Below are 15,188 nucleotides of genomic sequence, written 5' to 3'. Positions count from 1 at the left end.
TTTTTAGTAGCATCGATGTTGCTATTGAAAAGGGGTTGTGACAACTATTTATTGTAAACGTGTTTTAATTGTAATTCGATATATTAAGGTTTTTTATTATGTGATTATGATTAATTACAGTTTATTGATCTGATGTTGTTTTTGTTTTTGTTTTTGTTTAAGTGAGATTAGGTTGATTAAATAAGGATTATGAACTTTAAAACTTCGGTAATCAGCCGGCGGTAGAGGTCAATAGACCGCCGGGAAGCTTCCACTTAGCAAGACAAGGATCAATATACTCGTTGACTTTTGATGAGTTGCAAAACACCATGGGCAGCATTGGTAAAGATTTTGGATCCATGAATATGGATGAATTGTTAAAAAGTATTTGGAATGCTGAAGAAAATCAAACAAGTGTAAACAATATTGTCGCTAACGGTGGTGGCGGTGACAACGGTGGTGGTGGTGGGATCATACAAAGACAAGGATCTTTAACTTTGCCAAGAACTTTAAGTCAAAAAACAGTTGATCAAGTTTGGAAAGATATATCGAAAGAGTTTAGCGGGTTTGGTCAACCAAATTTGCCGCAACGACAACAAACGTTAGGCGAGATGACACTGGAGCAGTTTTTGTTCAAAGCCGGGGTCGTAAGGGAAGAGCCAGAGTTGGTTAGTAAACCAAATGATACAGGGTTGTTTTGTAATTTACCAAATTTTCAAAACAACCCTGTATTTAGTCCGGTTGGACTTCAGGGTGTCGGTAGAACAAACGGACTACATGCACCCACAAATGGATTTCAGTCCAATAATAACATGCCATTGAATGACAATGGAGTTAGGTCAACACAAAGTCAACCAAAAAGTCAACAACTTTTTCCCATGAATATGGGGTTGGCCGTGCCTGGCGGGGTTACGGTGGGGTCGCCAGCGGTTTCATCGGACGATATCGGGAAGAATAATGGTGATACGTCCTCGGTTTCACCTTCGCCTTATGAGTTTAGTGGGATTGTGAGGGGTAGAAAAAGTGGGGCGGTTGACAAAGTCGTTGAACGGAGACAGAGACGGATGATAAAGAACCGAGAATCGGCTGCTCGATCGCGCGCTCGTAAACAGGTTCGTGTAGGTTTTTGTTACGGTTTTCTGGTTTTTTGTTGTTTTAATGTGAAGTGTGTGGTTGTAGGCTTACACTATGGAATTGGAAGCTGAAGTAGCAAAACTAAAAGTAGAGAATCAAGAATTGAAAAGAAAGGTAAAAAAATCAATTAATTTAATAAAATAAACGATTTATAATAGAAGTAAATCATTTTTAATAAAATTGTTTATATCCTACAGGCTGAGATGATAGAAACACAACAGAATCAGGTATTTCAAATTCTTTTGATATAATGGAACTTTTTAAAGGGGTGGGTAAGACAGATGGATACCAGGTTAAAACAGGCTCGAGTTAAAACATGTACTGATGTACTTGACAAGGAAAGTTGTATAGGACTCAAAAAGCATTTTCTTGTTGAGTTTTTCGAATACTTTTAAAGCAAATAATATGCTACATATAATTATGTAGTGTTTGGTATGAAAGAATGGAGGATGGAATGAAATGAATTATTCCAATTGAATGAATTAAAACATGTTTGGTTGTCATGTGGTAATGGAATGAGTTATTCCTTAAGAAATGAAACTCCTTCCAATTATAGGATTTTCAATCATTTAAGAATGAATGCTTTTTTTTCATTCCTTCAAGGAATAGAAATACCCAATAATAATAATAATAACAATAATTGTCAATATTATATTATAATAATTATTATAGTATATTATTATTATTAATACCATTATTGATTTGTATATTATAATATAACTATTATTATATTAGAATTATTATTATATTTAAATGTGGTGAGTTAATATTTCACAATGCGTATGCATGATTCAACGTTTTTATGATTATTGTTATATTGTCAATATTATATTATAATTATTATTATAGTATATTATTATTATTATTATTATTAATATCATTATTGATTTGTATATTATAATATAACTATTATTTTATGAAGTGAAGAATCATTTCATTTCTACATAATAACCAAACATGACAATGGAATCTAATGATCCATTTCATTACTTTGTCCATTTCATTACCACGTTTATTCCATTCCTTTATTCATTCCATTGTCCTATACCAAACAGACCCTTATAAAAGTTGCATTATTATGATTATTTGGTCGAATAACAGGTTATGGAAATGATGAGCACACAGCCCGGTGCAAAAAGACGATATTTGAGGAGAACACAATCTGGTCAATGGTGAAGGTGGCACGCAAGCACCAATGTCCTAAAGGAGTAAAGGTTTCATAGGCTTAAAATGGGATTTTTCATGTATTGGTCGGTACATATTTTTTAAGGTTTTAGGGTTTAATGGTTTAGGATTTAAGGATGTGGAGTCATATAATTATGTAAGGTGAAGTTATAAGTCAGATAATCTTCAATGTCACATGAAGTAGATGTAGAGGAAACAAGGCTAGGACAAAGCGGGTTTGCACCCATTGCTAACTAACCTATTGTGTGTGAAAATGTATGATTTGTATTTAAGGGTATTAAATGATTTGTGTTTATGGGTTAACGAGTCGAACTTGACACCAAACAAACTGATAGTAACCGGATTCGAGATCAGCGGTCTCCCAAGATATGTCCCTTTGAGCGGATTGGACTCCAAAGAAATAAGATACGGAACTAGACATTTTTCTTTTTAATTTTCTCTCCATATCAAACAAACAATAGGCTTACAAACAGAACAGATGAACGTGAATATGCAAGAAGACCTAATGCAACTAACCGACTACATGCACTACTTAAAAAGAAAACATGTACTCAATTGCAAATAGAAATGATCAATTAAGCACGGCTACATGAACTGGACATGCATAATTCGTGTGTTCAGCACGTATCACAAACCTGATAGTCGTGCCAAATATGCATTCGACCACACACAAGTTCTCATGGGTTGAGACTTGAGACCCTTTCAACCTAAAATTGTATTGTATTTTGCATAATAATACTATAAAGCATTCAATTTACAATAAAAATACAAATGTAAATAAAAAAATACTTAATGTTAAATAACATGATGTATCATTTCTTTTGTTATCTTTTACTCTATGACAAAAAGTACCTTATAGACTAAAGTAAAAACAAAATTTAGAAGATATTTACAAAGATACTTGGGTTGAATGGTCCCAACTTATGAATTTGTCAGATGGACCCGAACATAACCTGAATATGTTTTTTGGTTTCACCTAAAAATTACCCTGGCTCATGTAAAATGAAGTCAAATATGAAAAATTCAAGTTATTTTCTGTCATGTCTAAAAGTTGCACCTAATAATGAATGGATCACTTTTCCCATCTTGTAGAACATATCCGTTGAATAGTTTCCACATCCTTTTGTTATTATTTATTATGATGACCAACCACTTTTAACCGTCAGATACAACGAAACCGTACAAACTAGTTATGAGGTTGTAGCGAACACGTGCATATTAGTGCGGGTCGAGTTCAAGCAACAAAAACTAGTGGTTATAGACAGATGTGTCCACTTTGATAAAACATAAGGTTACGCTGAGAGAAGAGTGGTGTATACATCATCATTCACATTATTCATGTTTCTTTCTAGAACATCAAAGAGCACATCGATACATGTGACGCATTAGACGAGTCACACATCGTTCTGCGTAATTCACTGAAGAGATATTGGTCATAAGAATACCCCCTCTCATGCGCCATAACTTCATTTTGGGCGCATTGGTTGTTGAGTCATAATATAATATAACATATCAACACGCTCCGATAAACAAATTCAAAATTTCAAATAACTGTCGGTTAATCCCATACCTGTCTCAAACCCAAGAAAATTCCTATAACCAATATCATACTCAGATACATGTCCCGTTGCCCATCCTGTATGTTTCAGATTTTCCATCCCTACTGATAACCTATTTTCAGCAGCGATATTTAGCATGCCTATCATACGTATTTAAAAAAAATCCAAAGTGAATTAAAAAAAAATCAGTTCAAACCAACCCGTGTATCAATAGAGACAACATTCACTTGTACAACCAAATACAGTAACAGTTACAAAATTCTATAATAGTACCTGTAATGGTGGTGTTGACCATTTGACCTTAGCTAGGATAGCCAGAAGTGCAGCCATTGTCCTTCCATGAGAGCATATTCCTATGATCCCGGCCCCGAAAAGTTCTGGATGCAACCCCGCCATTAACAGGCTTGCACAAACCGACATCAACCACACATGTGTTGTTTCCCTTATCGGTAGATGAATCTCCGTTCACGTAAAAGTCGAACAGCATTGCAAGGCAACATATTTGATGACCCAATACAAAGTTCTCTTCCTCCCAAGGTATTGTTTTCATTACATGAATATTCACCTTAAAGAGGAAAATGGTTAGATTACAAGATTATTCAACGGGTGACCATTTTGACTCATTTATCTCTAAACAGGTTATTTAGGTTATTATGTTTAAACTTTAAAGGGGTTATGCAATTACGTAAAAGGATTTAATTGAGAAAGAAACGGATCAAACACGTTGTAAGTGATCTAAAGTGTATCCAAATGCACAAATCGCCCTAAGTTGCTTTTATTATAAAAAGATATAAACTAATACTGTTTCTGTAAGGTTTTTAATTGAGAACTCAAAACATGAAAGAGATTAAAAAGAAGTGTTTTGAGGGTTGGCCTGCTGTTAGCCAATCAACCACCAGCCCATTATTTTGGCCATTAGAAAAACGAGATTTATTCCCCTTTACTATATACACAAATTATCCAAAAAATCTAACTTTCTTACCTCAGCTTCCATGGCCCGGAGTTCATTAAACCACTCATTAACCTCAGCCTCTGATTCAGTTTCCATATTAGTGGCTCTAAAAAGATTCAAGGTAAAAAGTGGCGGCCTGAGTGGATACTCCATGCTGACCATGATCTGTAATAAATTATGAAAAAAATAAATATAAAATAATTACAAGTTTAACATGCCAAACTAACAACTTAGCAAACTGACTATACCTTGGCTTTTAATTTCAAAAGTCCGTCACTGTTGTTAAGGTTTCTCGTTAAAATAAGACAGTAGTCCCGGACCCCACATGCTATCCACGAGTTGTCAATTACCTTTATGCCCCCGGTCTCTGTTAGTACAGTCTCGGGCTCAGTTTGTTGTGGCTCATCTACCTCACTATCAGACACTGACATCATCAAATCAAACTCATCATCAAGCCTTCTAGAACTTGGAGATTTACCCTTGCTCATTGGAGAACCAACTGATTTAGTAATAAGAGCTAGACGTTTCGAATGCTCGGTTCCAGATACCTTCAAGGGCGTTATCGTAATTTCTTTACCAATGACAGTGGTTGGATTTAGAGACGGAAGCTCACCATCTTCAGTTATGTTTTCTGTCTCGGGTTTAGAAGTATCAGGCCCGGGACCGGGCCCACCAACCGTGTTGACTTCTTGTTGGGTTTGATTTTGTTCTTCGATTGGTGCTGTGGGCTTGTGCAAGGGTATAATTGTCCAACTCTGTAAGCTGCATTGACGAGTGTGTGAAAACCACGGGACGGCTTGACAAGTCAAACTAGGCCATTTTAACTTTGTTAGGGAGTCAATCTGTTCCCTGTAAGTGAACCAAAGATTTTCAAAATTTTCAATACATGTTAACTTAGTTGAAAAGTAATTCCACGTAATGCAAATGTAACATCCAATGAAAGTAGGCCTGTCGATTTCACACGTACCCAATCACCCCACCCGATAAACCAGTTACCCAAAAACCTATATTTTTAGGGTCGGGTATCCGTATACTATTAACACTAAACACCCGATTAACAAATATGTCCAGATCCGAACCACCTAACCTGACTAACCCGATAACAAACAACCCAAACCCAATGAACCCGATTGTTATAAGGATCGGTTATCGGATACAATATCATACACAAAAATCCCGAATAAGTGAATAACCTGACCCGAGTTACCCAAATAATAAACCCAATCAACACTAGGAAATGAAAGCATGAAATCCTCATTAATTTCAAAAGGCTCCAACTAAATAACAACCGATCGATAAAATGTCTTGTTCACTTGACTACAATGTGATATCCGTTTGGCTCGGTCTTCATGACCGTTTGACTAAGGCCCATTAAACTCAAGCATACAGTGTTGTAGTGAGTAGAGACTCACGCAAGGGCCATCTGGGCCTTCTTCCTGGCCCGAATCCTTTGAACAACTGTCTGGACCCGGTTTTGTTGGCGATATAGCGATAGCCCAGAAACAATAGCAGTTTGTTTTGTTGTTTCATTGTTTGTAAATTCTGTGCCTGATGTAAGTAGAGGTGAAACTTCCGGTAAAAAGTCAATTCCCGCTAAATGTTGGGCCCATTTATATGGACGTGAAGATCTTTTTTCATCAAATATTGGGCCATAACCAGTCCAAAGCTTTGCTGACTGCGTAATATTAAGATAAAAAAAGTTGAATTGAGTCAAAAGTACGTAATAATCTTATCATAAAAATTTACTAGAAGTGGAAAACGATCGGACCAAATGGATTAATACCAAAACAAGTCATCTTCAAGACCATTAAAGCTCAGAATTATGTATATAACACACATACTTAAAAGCCGTATAACATTTTTGAATAAAAGATGAAAAAATATTAAAAAATCTCTTACTAATGAAAATTCTAGTTTGGCTTATTTAAAGATAAAGCAAAAACTTTAGTATATATAAGTTTAACCCAAATATAGGTCAAGTTTTAATATATATATATATATATATACTAGTTTTAGATCTCGTGTCACATACGGAATAATTCAAATTATAAAATTACAAGTAAAGCAAATAATTACATAGCATAAACGAAAAAATGTATTACATCTATGTTTGTATCTATACTATGTGTACATAAAAACGTACCCGAGAATGCTTCTTTCTATTGAAAATTTAATTCTTAGTGCCATATATGTATAATTGAAAGAATTTTGGTTATGAACCAATTTCAGAAATAAGACTTCTCATAAGATAGTAGTTCTAACCACTCAGCCTAAATACAAAAGGAGCATTACCTTTATTGATATATATATCAATTTACCACCCATCAAAATAAATGAGAACATTAAATTGTAACAACAGATGTAATTCAAAAACTATGTTTATCTAAGCTACACCATGAAAAAGATTTTGATAAGTTTCAAAGGGCTTCTCGACTTTGTCATAATGACAACATAAAAAACATGTTAACCCATTCAATTTTGTGAATATTTTGTTTCATTTGAGCATAGTTTTGAATGACATCCTTCCCATATAATGTTCTGATCATCATTGAAGGAAAAGTTAATGCTTACATAAATATTTCAAATTTGATAAAAGTTAGAAGCATTGATAGGCATGGGGATGGCATGTCGAAAGTGTGCATCATCTTTTCTTAAATTTTAATATTCGAGGGAAAAATAGTCAATTTGCCAAATCTCGAACCTTTTGATTATTTCGAAAAATGCCCTTAAAAATAAATTTGAAACCCGAATCATGTTTGAAATTCTAACTTTCATCCTTTTGACATTTTCAAGTCAACACTTTGAGCCCATAACAAATTTGACGATAAATCTATTTGCATTCTCAAACATTTAAAAATACTCAAATGTTACATTTTTGAACCGTAACAAATTTTGACCTAAATGTAGTTAAGTTGTACCAAACAATCTATTTACCTACTTTTGACCCGTAAATTCAAATTAAAGTTCCACAAAAAACCCAAAACAATCGTTGATAAAAAAAACTACGAAATTAAGTATGATAAACTTTGTTATGTCTGAAAGTGATTCGTATATAATATCCTTACATTTTAACATATATATAGTTTACTAAATTAACCGAAAAAATAAATGGATAGATTTAAAGCATATATTTATAATTTATAAATTTATATGACAATTTACAATATTATTAATAATAATAATAGATTAATGGATTGATTTTTAAAAAAATGATCAACTTTTAAGCATATATATATAATTTAATGATTAAAAAATTACTTTGTAAAATGAAAGCATATTTGAGTTTTGTTTTTAATATACATATTACAATATGTGAATGATAACATTTGAAATTATATTCTTCTCAATCTTTGAGAAACATGATTTGTTGTTGATTTTTGAAATTCACCCAAGTATTTTGAAATATACAGTAAAATAATATGTTAATATTTATATTTATAAAAATATATAGATATAATATAAATAGAGTATAAAAGGAAAGTGAATAATTATTGATCTATTACATACATAGTTTTGGAGGGAAAAAATTGAGAGAATTAACCAAAAGATGACAAGTGTCCACAATTATTTTACTTTATTAGAATAGGTATATATATATATATATATATATAATATAAAAAATTTAAAAACCTCTACTGGTAACCGAGCTGATTGGGCAAGCCAAGAGCTGGCTCGAGCTTTTGAAGAGGTGCTCAACATCTCTTCCTAGACATTTTAGTTTCTTTCTAAGACTAATTAGTCAGCTACATGCAATAACAATATTATAATAGTTTAATAACAATCTAATACTTCGAATCAAGTGATTTAGATAAATGCTATTAAAACCAGACCAAACCCCCCCAGTTGGACTGGTTCAACCAGGAACCGCCAGAACTACTGGCCCGGTTTACCCCTTTTGAACCGTTTCCTGTTAAACTGGGCAGTCATTGTTCAAACGGTTTGAACCAGAACACGATGGTTTGTTTGAACCGGACTTGGATGTTTATAAAGATCTATATTTATAAGAGCAGATAAGGGTGTAGAGTTGTCTGGTGGGGCGATGTTGGACAGCAGAATATAGAGAGAAAATAAGTTAAGTAGCTGAGTTCTGTAATTGGGTTGAAAAATATAATTTTGAAGTCTACATATATGTATCGAACTTGAGACCTCAAGTTTATCCTTTCAATTAGTTACCAGCTACACTAAGTTGGTATTGGTTATATTCGTATATGCTTATGGTTTAGATGATTAAATATCCTTTCTTTTCTTTAAATTCAGTTATTGATGTCCTAGATTTGTATTTTTTTAGCATATAATTATATGTAAAACTTTTAATCCATATATTAAAACATTTTATGTATTACTTATTATATTTTTCTAAAAATAATTATACTGACAACTGCTTCTTAAATCCGGTCCGACCTGTGACCACTAAGGCGTCTGATTCGATGTCCGGTCAGGTTTTGTTAACATTGATTTAGATGACTTTATTCACTGAAATAGACTCTGTAAACCTTTGCTCTGTTTCCATTTTAGGTAGTTGTTTTATTCTACTAGTTTTAAAACAATACATAACACAAATCAACCCATTCAAAAGTAAACGGGTCAAAACAGCCAACATAATGTGTAAAAACTAGAAAATAACTAACCTGATGAGGAAGCTCGAGACCTGGGTCATTTGGAAAAAGATTGCATAAAATATTACTCTCGGGGCCCTCATTAGATCCTTCAATTCCAACACAAACAACATTCAACTTCAACAAATACTCAAACTTCAATGCAATAAGCTTTGTAGATTTAGGATCAGAGGTCTCGTCATCATGTATTTGAAGAATGAGTTTAAGCGGGTGTGTTTGGTATATTCTTGACGTGTCAACACATTCTTTGAGTTGGACTTTTTTTGGACGCTTCCTCCTCCTTTGGCCATCGTCTTCCTCATCTGCCACATCATCGTCCACCTTGGAGTTCTCTGTATTAGCAGTTGATATGCCTGTAGCATCAAAATGAATCATTATTATTTTATTGTAAAATAATGCAAATGTAAAACTTAGGGGTGTGTATGAAACCAAAACACTGAGCCTAACTGTACAATAATGAATTAAATATTAATTAACAAAGAGATTTAGGCCCAAAATAATTAAACCATGCAGAATTTTCTGACCCGAAAGTTCAAGCCTAAAGGACAACCAAAAAAACCGGAACCAAAATAACAGAAAGCAAATGAAAACAACCAGTTTAGTTTTATGTTTGCATAAAACAAAAGTTTCAGTTCGTTTTCAATTTTGCATGTAACTAAAGACGGAAAAGGCGGAAACAAACCAAATTTGATTTTCATTTTTAATTTTTTTATTCTAAGTTATTTATAAGAAATTAATAAATAACGAAACCCAGAAAAAAACAAACCGAACGGCAAAACAGAAAAACCAAACCGAATCTATGATTTCTTCAATTTCAATTTTATACTACGTATAAGAAATTAATAAGTGTATGGGTACCCGGATGTTCAACTCGCCACCAGGCAAGTAGCCCGGGTAGAGCTAGCACACCGGCTCGGGTGTGGCGAGTAGCCCAATCGAGATAGGGTAGTGGGTACGAGAACTCGGAGTGGGTTGGAGAAATGTTACCGTTACAAGTTACGAACTGTAATACCGTTGGATTTTAAAGTTAAAAAAATGGTATAAATACACGCTGCATTTCACAAATCCTTTAAATCACTCACACTTCTCATCTTTCATACTAAATTTCAAGTAGGTTTAAATATTTTAATGATAATTACTGTAATGTTTTTTTTTAATAATTAATGAAAATGAAAATGTGTTGTTATTTAATTATTAAATATCTAAAAGATTTTGGCCCAAAAAACTAAACTCAAAACCGGATGAATTTCAATAACTCAAAAACCGAAATTTCAGTTTTTGGTTCGGTTTTGAAGCCATGTATATATAAACAAAGACACGATTGTTGTAAACGTTACCATTATCCTTATTAGCTTGTTGTCTGGCAAATGTATGAGCATCTTTCAAGCTTCCAACAATCTCAAGATCAATACTTTCACCAAAAGCTTCTTTATGAGCCAACATTTGTGAGTAAATTACAAAAAGAGGAGGTGGAAGCAGCTCTGCTGATTGATGTTGTTTCAGTTTCTTAGTGTGAAGAATCCCCAGTTGGTTTTGTACTGGCAAAGATGCTTTCTTTAAGGATTTAAGGTGTGAAGGGAGACTTGAAAGAAACTTTTTTCGGTTTGCGATTGTGTCCTGAAGGACTTTCTTTTGTTCTTCCAGTTTCTCGTGAAGTTTTGCCAATTCTTTTCGCTAAAAAATAATAATAATAATAAATAACAGCAATGAAAACTTTGAATGGCAGCTAAACATTAACAGGATATGGCTGGTCCTTTAAACGACTGAACGTTCAATTAATAGTTTGTGAACCATTCGGTGGGGAGTTCGTTAAACATGAACAAAAAAGTTTGTTCATTAAGCTAAATGAACGAGCATGAACATGTCTCGTTCGTTCATTTAAACCCATTTATGTTCATTCGTTTACGTTTATTTACGTTTGTAGTTTTAAATTCGTTAACACATTCATTTAAAAAAAGTTGCCCATTACAACTTGGTTTAGTTTTAACAACTTTTTAGGACCAACACATTGTTCTTCACATTACTTAAACTGTTTTTGGCTCAGTTATGTTTGTTCATCTATGTTCAGTTATGTCATTTGTTTACGTTCGTGTACAGTTTCTTTATATTGTTAACGAACAGATATGAAGAAATAACCACGTTCGTTTAATTGTTACCGTTCATTTGTTCGGTTAGCGGCTAAAGTTAAGCGAACAGACCCAAACATGCCACATTGCCATGTTCATATTCGTTCAGTTTGTTTACATGCCTAATTAACAGAATATCAACTATTGTACCGTGCTTATTATTCAATATATATACCTGAAACAGTTCAAAGTTGAGCCTTTTAAGCATCAGATTATGGGCACTGTCATTCGACAGAACCGAATTTTTAATTTCTTCCGGTGCATCTTTAAAAAATTCTTCTTCAGGAACAAGTTCAATGTCTGGATACTTTGATTTAAAGTCTTTGCAAGCCTTAATTGCTTTAACATAATGGTTTTTCTCATACATAAGATTATGGAGTTGCAGTGTTGTGAAGTCTACGGGTGCTTTTGCATGTTCTGTTTCAGATTTTACAAGATCTTCTTCAAGCAATATGGATCGATTTGCCTGCAAGAAAACACAATAAAATGAAGTAAATTAAACAAGTTATTTAACAATGTTCATGTAAGTTTTGTTTCACTTCCTTAATTCAACAAAAACTAATAAGTTTAAGAAGCATATGTTCATGTAAACCATAAATTTAACGAGATTACGTCAATTTAATGATAATTATTGTTTTACTTCCTTAACTTCAATAGAAACCTTGAAGATTAAGATACATATGCTTAGGGATGTAAACGAACCAAACCAAAAAAGGTCTTATTCATGTTAGTTTGTTAACCTTTTATAAGACATGCGAATGGTCCATGAACACCTACTAAACAGTACACCGAACGTTTGGTTTGTTTGCAGCCAATCCACTTAACGAAATTAGGTCATTTTAAATAATAATGACTGTTTTACTTCCATAACTCCAATGTAAACACTACAGTTAAAAAAATTAGGTCATTATAATAACAACTTCTTCAAAGTGAACCCTAACCGCTCAAAAGCATAACTACATCAACAGCAGACGCATCAATTCAAATATGCACTCTCAACAATCACTAAACTCCGATTTAGAAGCATTAAACAATTACGGTACCTTACGAAGATGAACAAAATTGATGAGCATCTGAGTAACGAGCTCAGGTAGCTGTGACTTAATACTATCGGCGCCGCCTTCGTTCTTAATGGAAAGCATCTGTGCGACTATATCCTCCACGGATGTTCGAGTCGTTTGAAGCAAATCGTACGCTGACGTGTCTATTTTCCGATCTGGTAGAATCTCGCCGGGTTCCGCCATATTCAAGTCCATTATTGGTATTCTCCTCCGCCACTTGTTCGGCCGTTTTAGAGTTCTTACAGATTGGGCCCGGTAAGTTTTTGTTGGGCTTCTTAGCTTTTGGGCTCAATTGGGATTAGTGAAGCTCTCTTTTGCAATTCTAGCTTCAATTGTTGAATGGGGTAATGGAATGATAGACGGTAATGTTGCAAAATCCTGACTACGCGTCGATTAATTTCGCATTAATCGCTAGTCCTCACTTCACCGATTAATTTTGGGCTAATCAGCCAATGGTCAAATCCGCCAAAAATCGGCGGTTTCCGGCGAAAATCAACGGTTTACGCGCGCTATTCCGGCAAAAATCAATGGTTTCCGGCGTGATTCTGGCAAAACTCAGCAGTTTGCAACGAGATTCTAGCCATTCGGGCAAAATGTGTTTGTGTATGCATAAAACTGAAAATTGAATATAAAAATGTGCGGGCGCATATATAAAACTTAAAATTATACATTAAAGTTCGATCCGATTAATCCTGATTAATCGCCAGTCTCCATCTCACCGCCCGACTAGCGACTAGCAATTTTACAACACTGGACGATGGGAAGAAAATGAACAAGAGAGTCGAATTTGGATTATAAATTATAACTATTCTATAGTATGTTTGGTTAACCTTTTAGAAATGGAATAAGTTATTTAATTTATTTATGTTGTTTGGTGGGTATGAAAAGACAAATGAATAAAATACACATGACAATTTGAGAAAAATATTATTGTCTTTAAATAAAGAAAATTTATTCAAATAAAATTATTTAAGTAGTGTTTGGTATACAGGAATGAGAGACGTAATGGAATGGACTATTGCGAAGGAATGAAAAAGAGTCTTTGGTTGATTAATGGAATGGAATCACCTATTACCTTGCCTATTAAGTTCCTTATAAATTACCCCAAAAATAATTACATCCACCCCATGCTTTTTTGCAATCCATCCCTATTTCACCCTACACCACTTCGAGAACTTGGTATGAATCAGTGATAGTGGCGTGTTGATAAATCTATTATTAAAACTCTTCGTCTTTAATTAAAGATAGAGGATTTTATTATGAAAAACTATAATGATTAAAGGTATAAAATGAGAGGTTTTGAAGCATTGATCAATCATTTCATTAATCATTTCATCAAATTATTCAAAAGCTTAGCTTTGAAAAGAGTTCTCGACAATATCGCTCTTTCATAGGAACACTGTTTGGTGGGTACTTGCCTTGATAAGCTTAATGCCCGTTCGCATGTATTTCAAACATATTATATATATATATATATATATATATATTAATTAGAAAGTGGCAGGTATCTCACAAAGTACTACTGTTTTACTGCTACATGTTTTAAAGCTCAACGTACATGTCTATGTAGCGTCCAAATGTTGCCACATGACACTTAGGTGTCTCTTTCTGTTGTTTCTTCTTAAAATGAGTAACCAACCCACTACAGCTTATTTTTGTTTTTAATTTCAAGTTTTCAACAATCGTATTGCTACTTTTGGGGGGGGGGGTTTCTTTTCTTCATAGTATATGCTAGTCATTTATTCTTTTGATTTTGTGGGCAATTGGCTAAATTAGGTAACAGTTTGTTGGTTACTTGCTTCTATTACTGCTTCCGTTGCTAACTTTTTTGAATTTGTTTGCTTAATTAGGTTCAGAGTTGTTTCTCTTATGTTGCAATTTATGCATTAGGTTGTTCTTTGTTGTGGTGTTACACGCTAATTTGAGAAATCGATACAACCCGCAGACTTCCACGTGTTAAGGGCTTGTGATTTGGGAATTAGGGCATTTGGTAGTATGATGTTTTTGTTAGTGGTTGTCTTTTGAATCAATGGTTTTTTGTGAATTATTTCTTTGAATTGATTATAATTTACTTTATGTTTTTGTATGACTAGGTTTGATTTTTATGGTGGCCATTCGTTTGGATGTAGATTGAGGTGTACAAACCGGGTATCTTCAGGAACCGGACTGGGTAGGAACCGGTCCCGGGTATGGTCAACAAAAGTCAAAATCTAGTCCGGGTAGGAACTGGTTCAGGGTATAGTCGGGTATTTGATCGGGTTTGACCGGGTTTTTCGGATTTCGGGTTGGGTTGGGTTTTGTCCGGGTATTCCCGGGTCGGTTTCGGTTCCGGATACAGCTTTGAGGAGAAATCCTATACCAGGTCCTACCTGCGGGTAGGGTACGGGTAGAAACCGGGTCCGGGTCGGGTCCGGTGTCGAGTATTTTGTGCACCTCTACTCCTCTATATGTAGACGAAAGAAACTTGGACTTTCTTTTCTTGAATCAATTCAATGCTGAAGAAATCAAAATCAGAAGGCATATACTTCAGATTTTATGAATTTATGTTTTTGTCATGTTCACCATAAGATCAAGGT

General features: G+C 34.1%; 2 protein-coding genes across 2 annotated transcripts; one reads left to right on the top strand and one right to left on the bottom strand.

Moving 5' to 3' along the window:
• Positions 1-200: 200 nt before the first annotated feature.
• LOC143571226 (ABSCISIC ACID-INSENSITIVE 5-like protein 5) lies at positions 201-2,305 on the top strand (the record flags this gene model as incomplete). Its single annotated transcript, XM_077056713.1, has 4 exons — positions 201-1,091; positions 1,159-1,227; positions 1,311-1,340; positions 2,215-2,305. Coding segments are annotated over 4 exons (1,065 nt in total), but the record flags the coding sequence as incomplete, so codon positions are not given.
• Positions 2,306-4,067: 1,762 nt separating this feature from the next.
• On the bottom strand, positions 4,068-12,824 carry LOC143571234 (THO complex subunit 5A). The gene is made up of 8 exons (XM_077056720.1): positions 12,595-12,824; positions 11,727-12,017; positions 10,763-11,099; positions 9,438-9,778; positions 6,222-6,484; positions 5,058-5,658; positions 4,840-4,974; positions 4,068-4,422 (listed from the first exon to the last, which is right to left on the bottom strand). Exons 1-8 carry the CDS (start codon positions 12,805-12,807, stop codon positions 4,159-4,161), a joined length of 2,445 nt encoding a protein of 814 aa, XP_076912835.1. The 5' UTR covers positions 12,808-12,824; the 3' UTR covers positions 4,068-4,158.
• Between the last annotated feature and the right edge of the window lie 2,364 nt (positions 12,825-15,188).

This window comes from Bidens hawaiensis, unplaced genomic scaffold, assembly GCF_021521415.1.
Source record: "Bidens hawaiensis isolate Kalapana, Puna unplaced genomic scaffold, B.hawaiensis_p1.1 tig00025236_1, whole genome shotgun sequence".
Classification (NCBI taxonomy): domain Eukaryota; kingdom Viridiplantae; phylum Streptophyta; class Magnoliopsida; order Asterales; family Asteraceae; genus Bidens; species Bidens hawaiensis.
The sequence above is the reverse complement of the archived record's forward strand: the minus strand, read 5'-3'. Positions and strand labels throughout refer to the sequence as shown.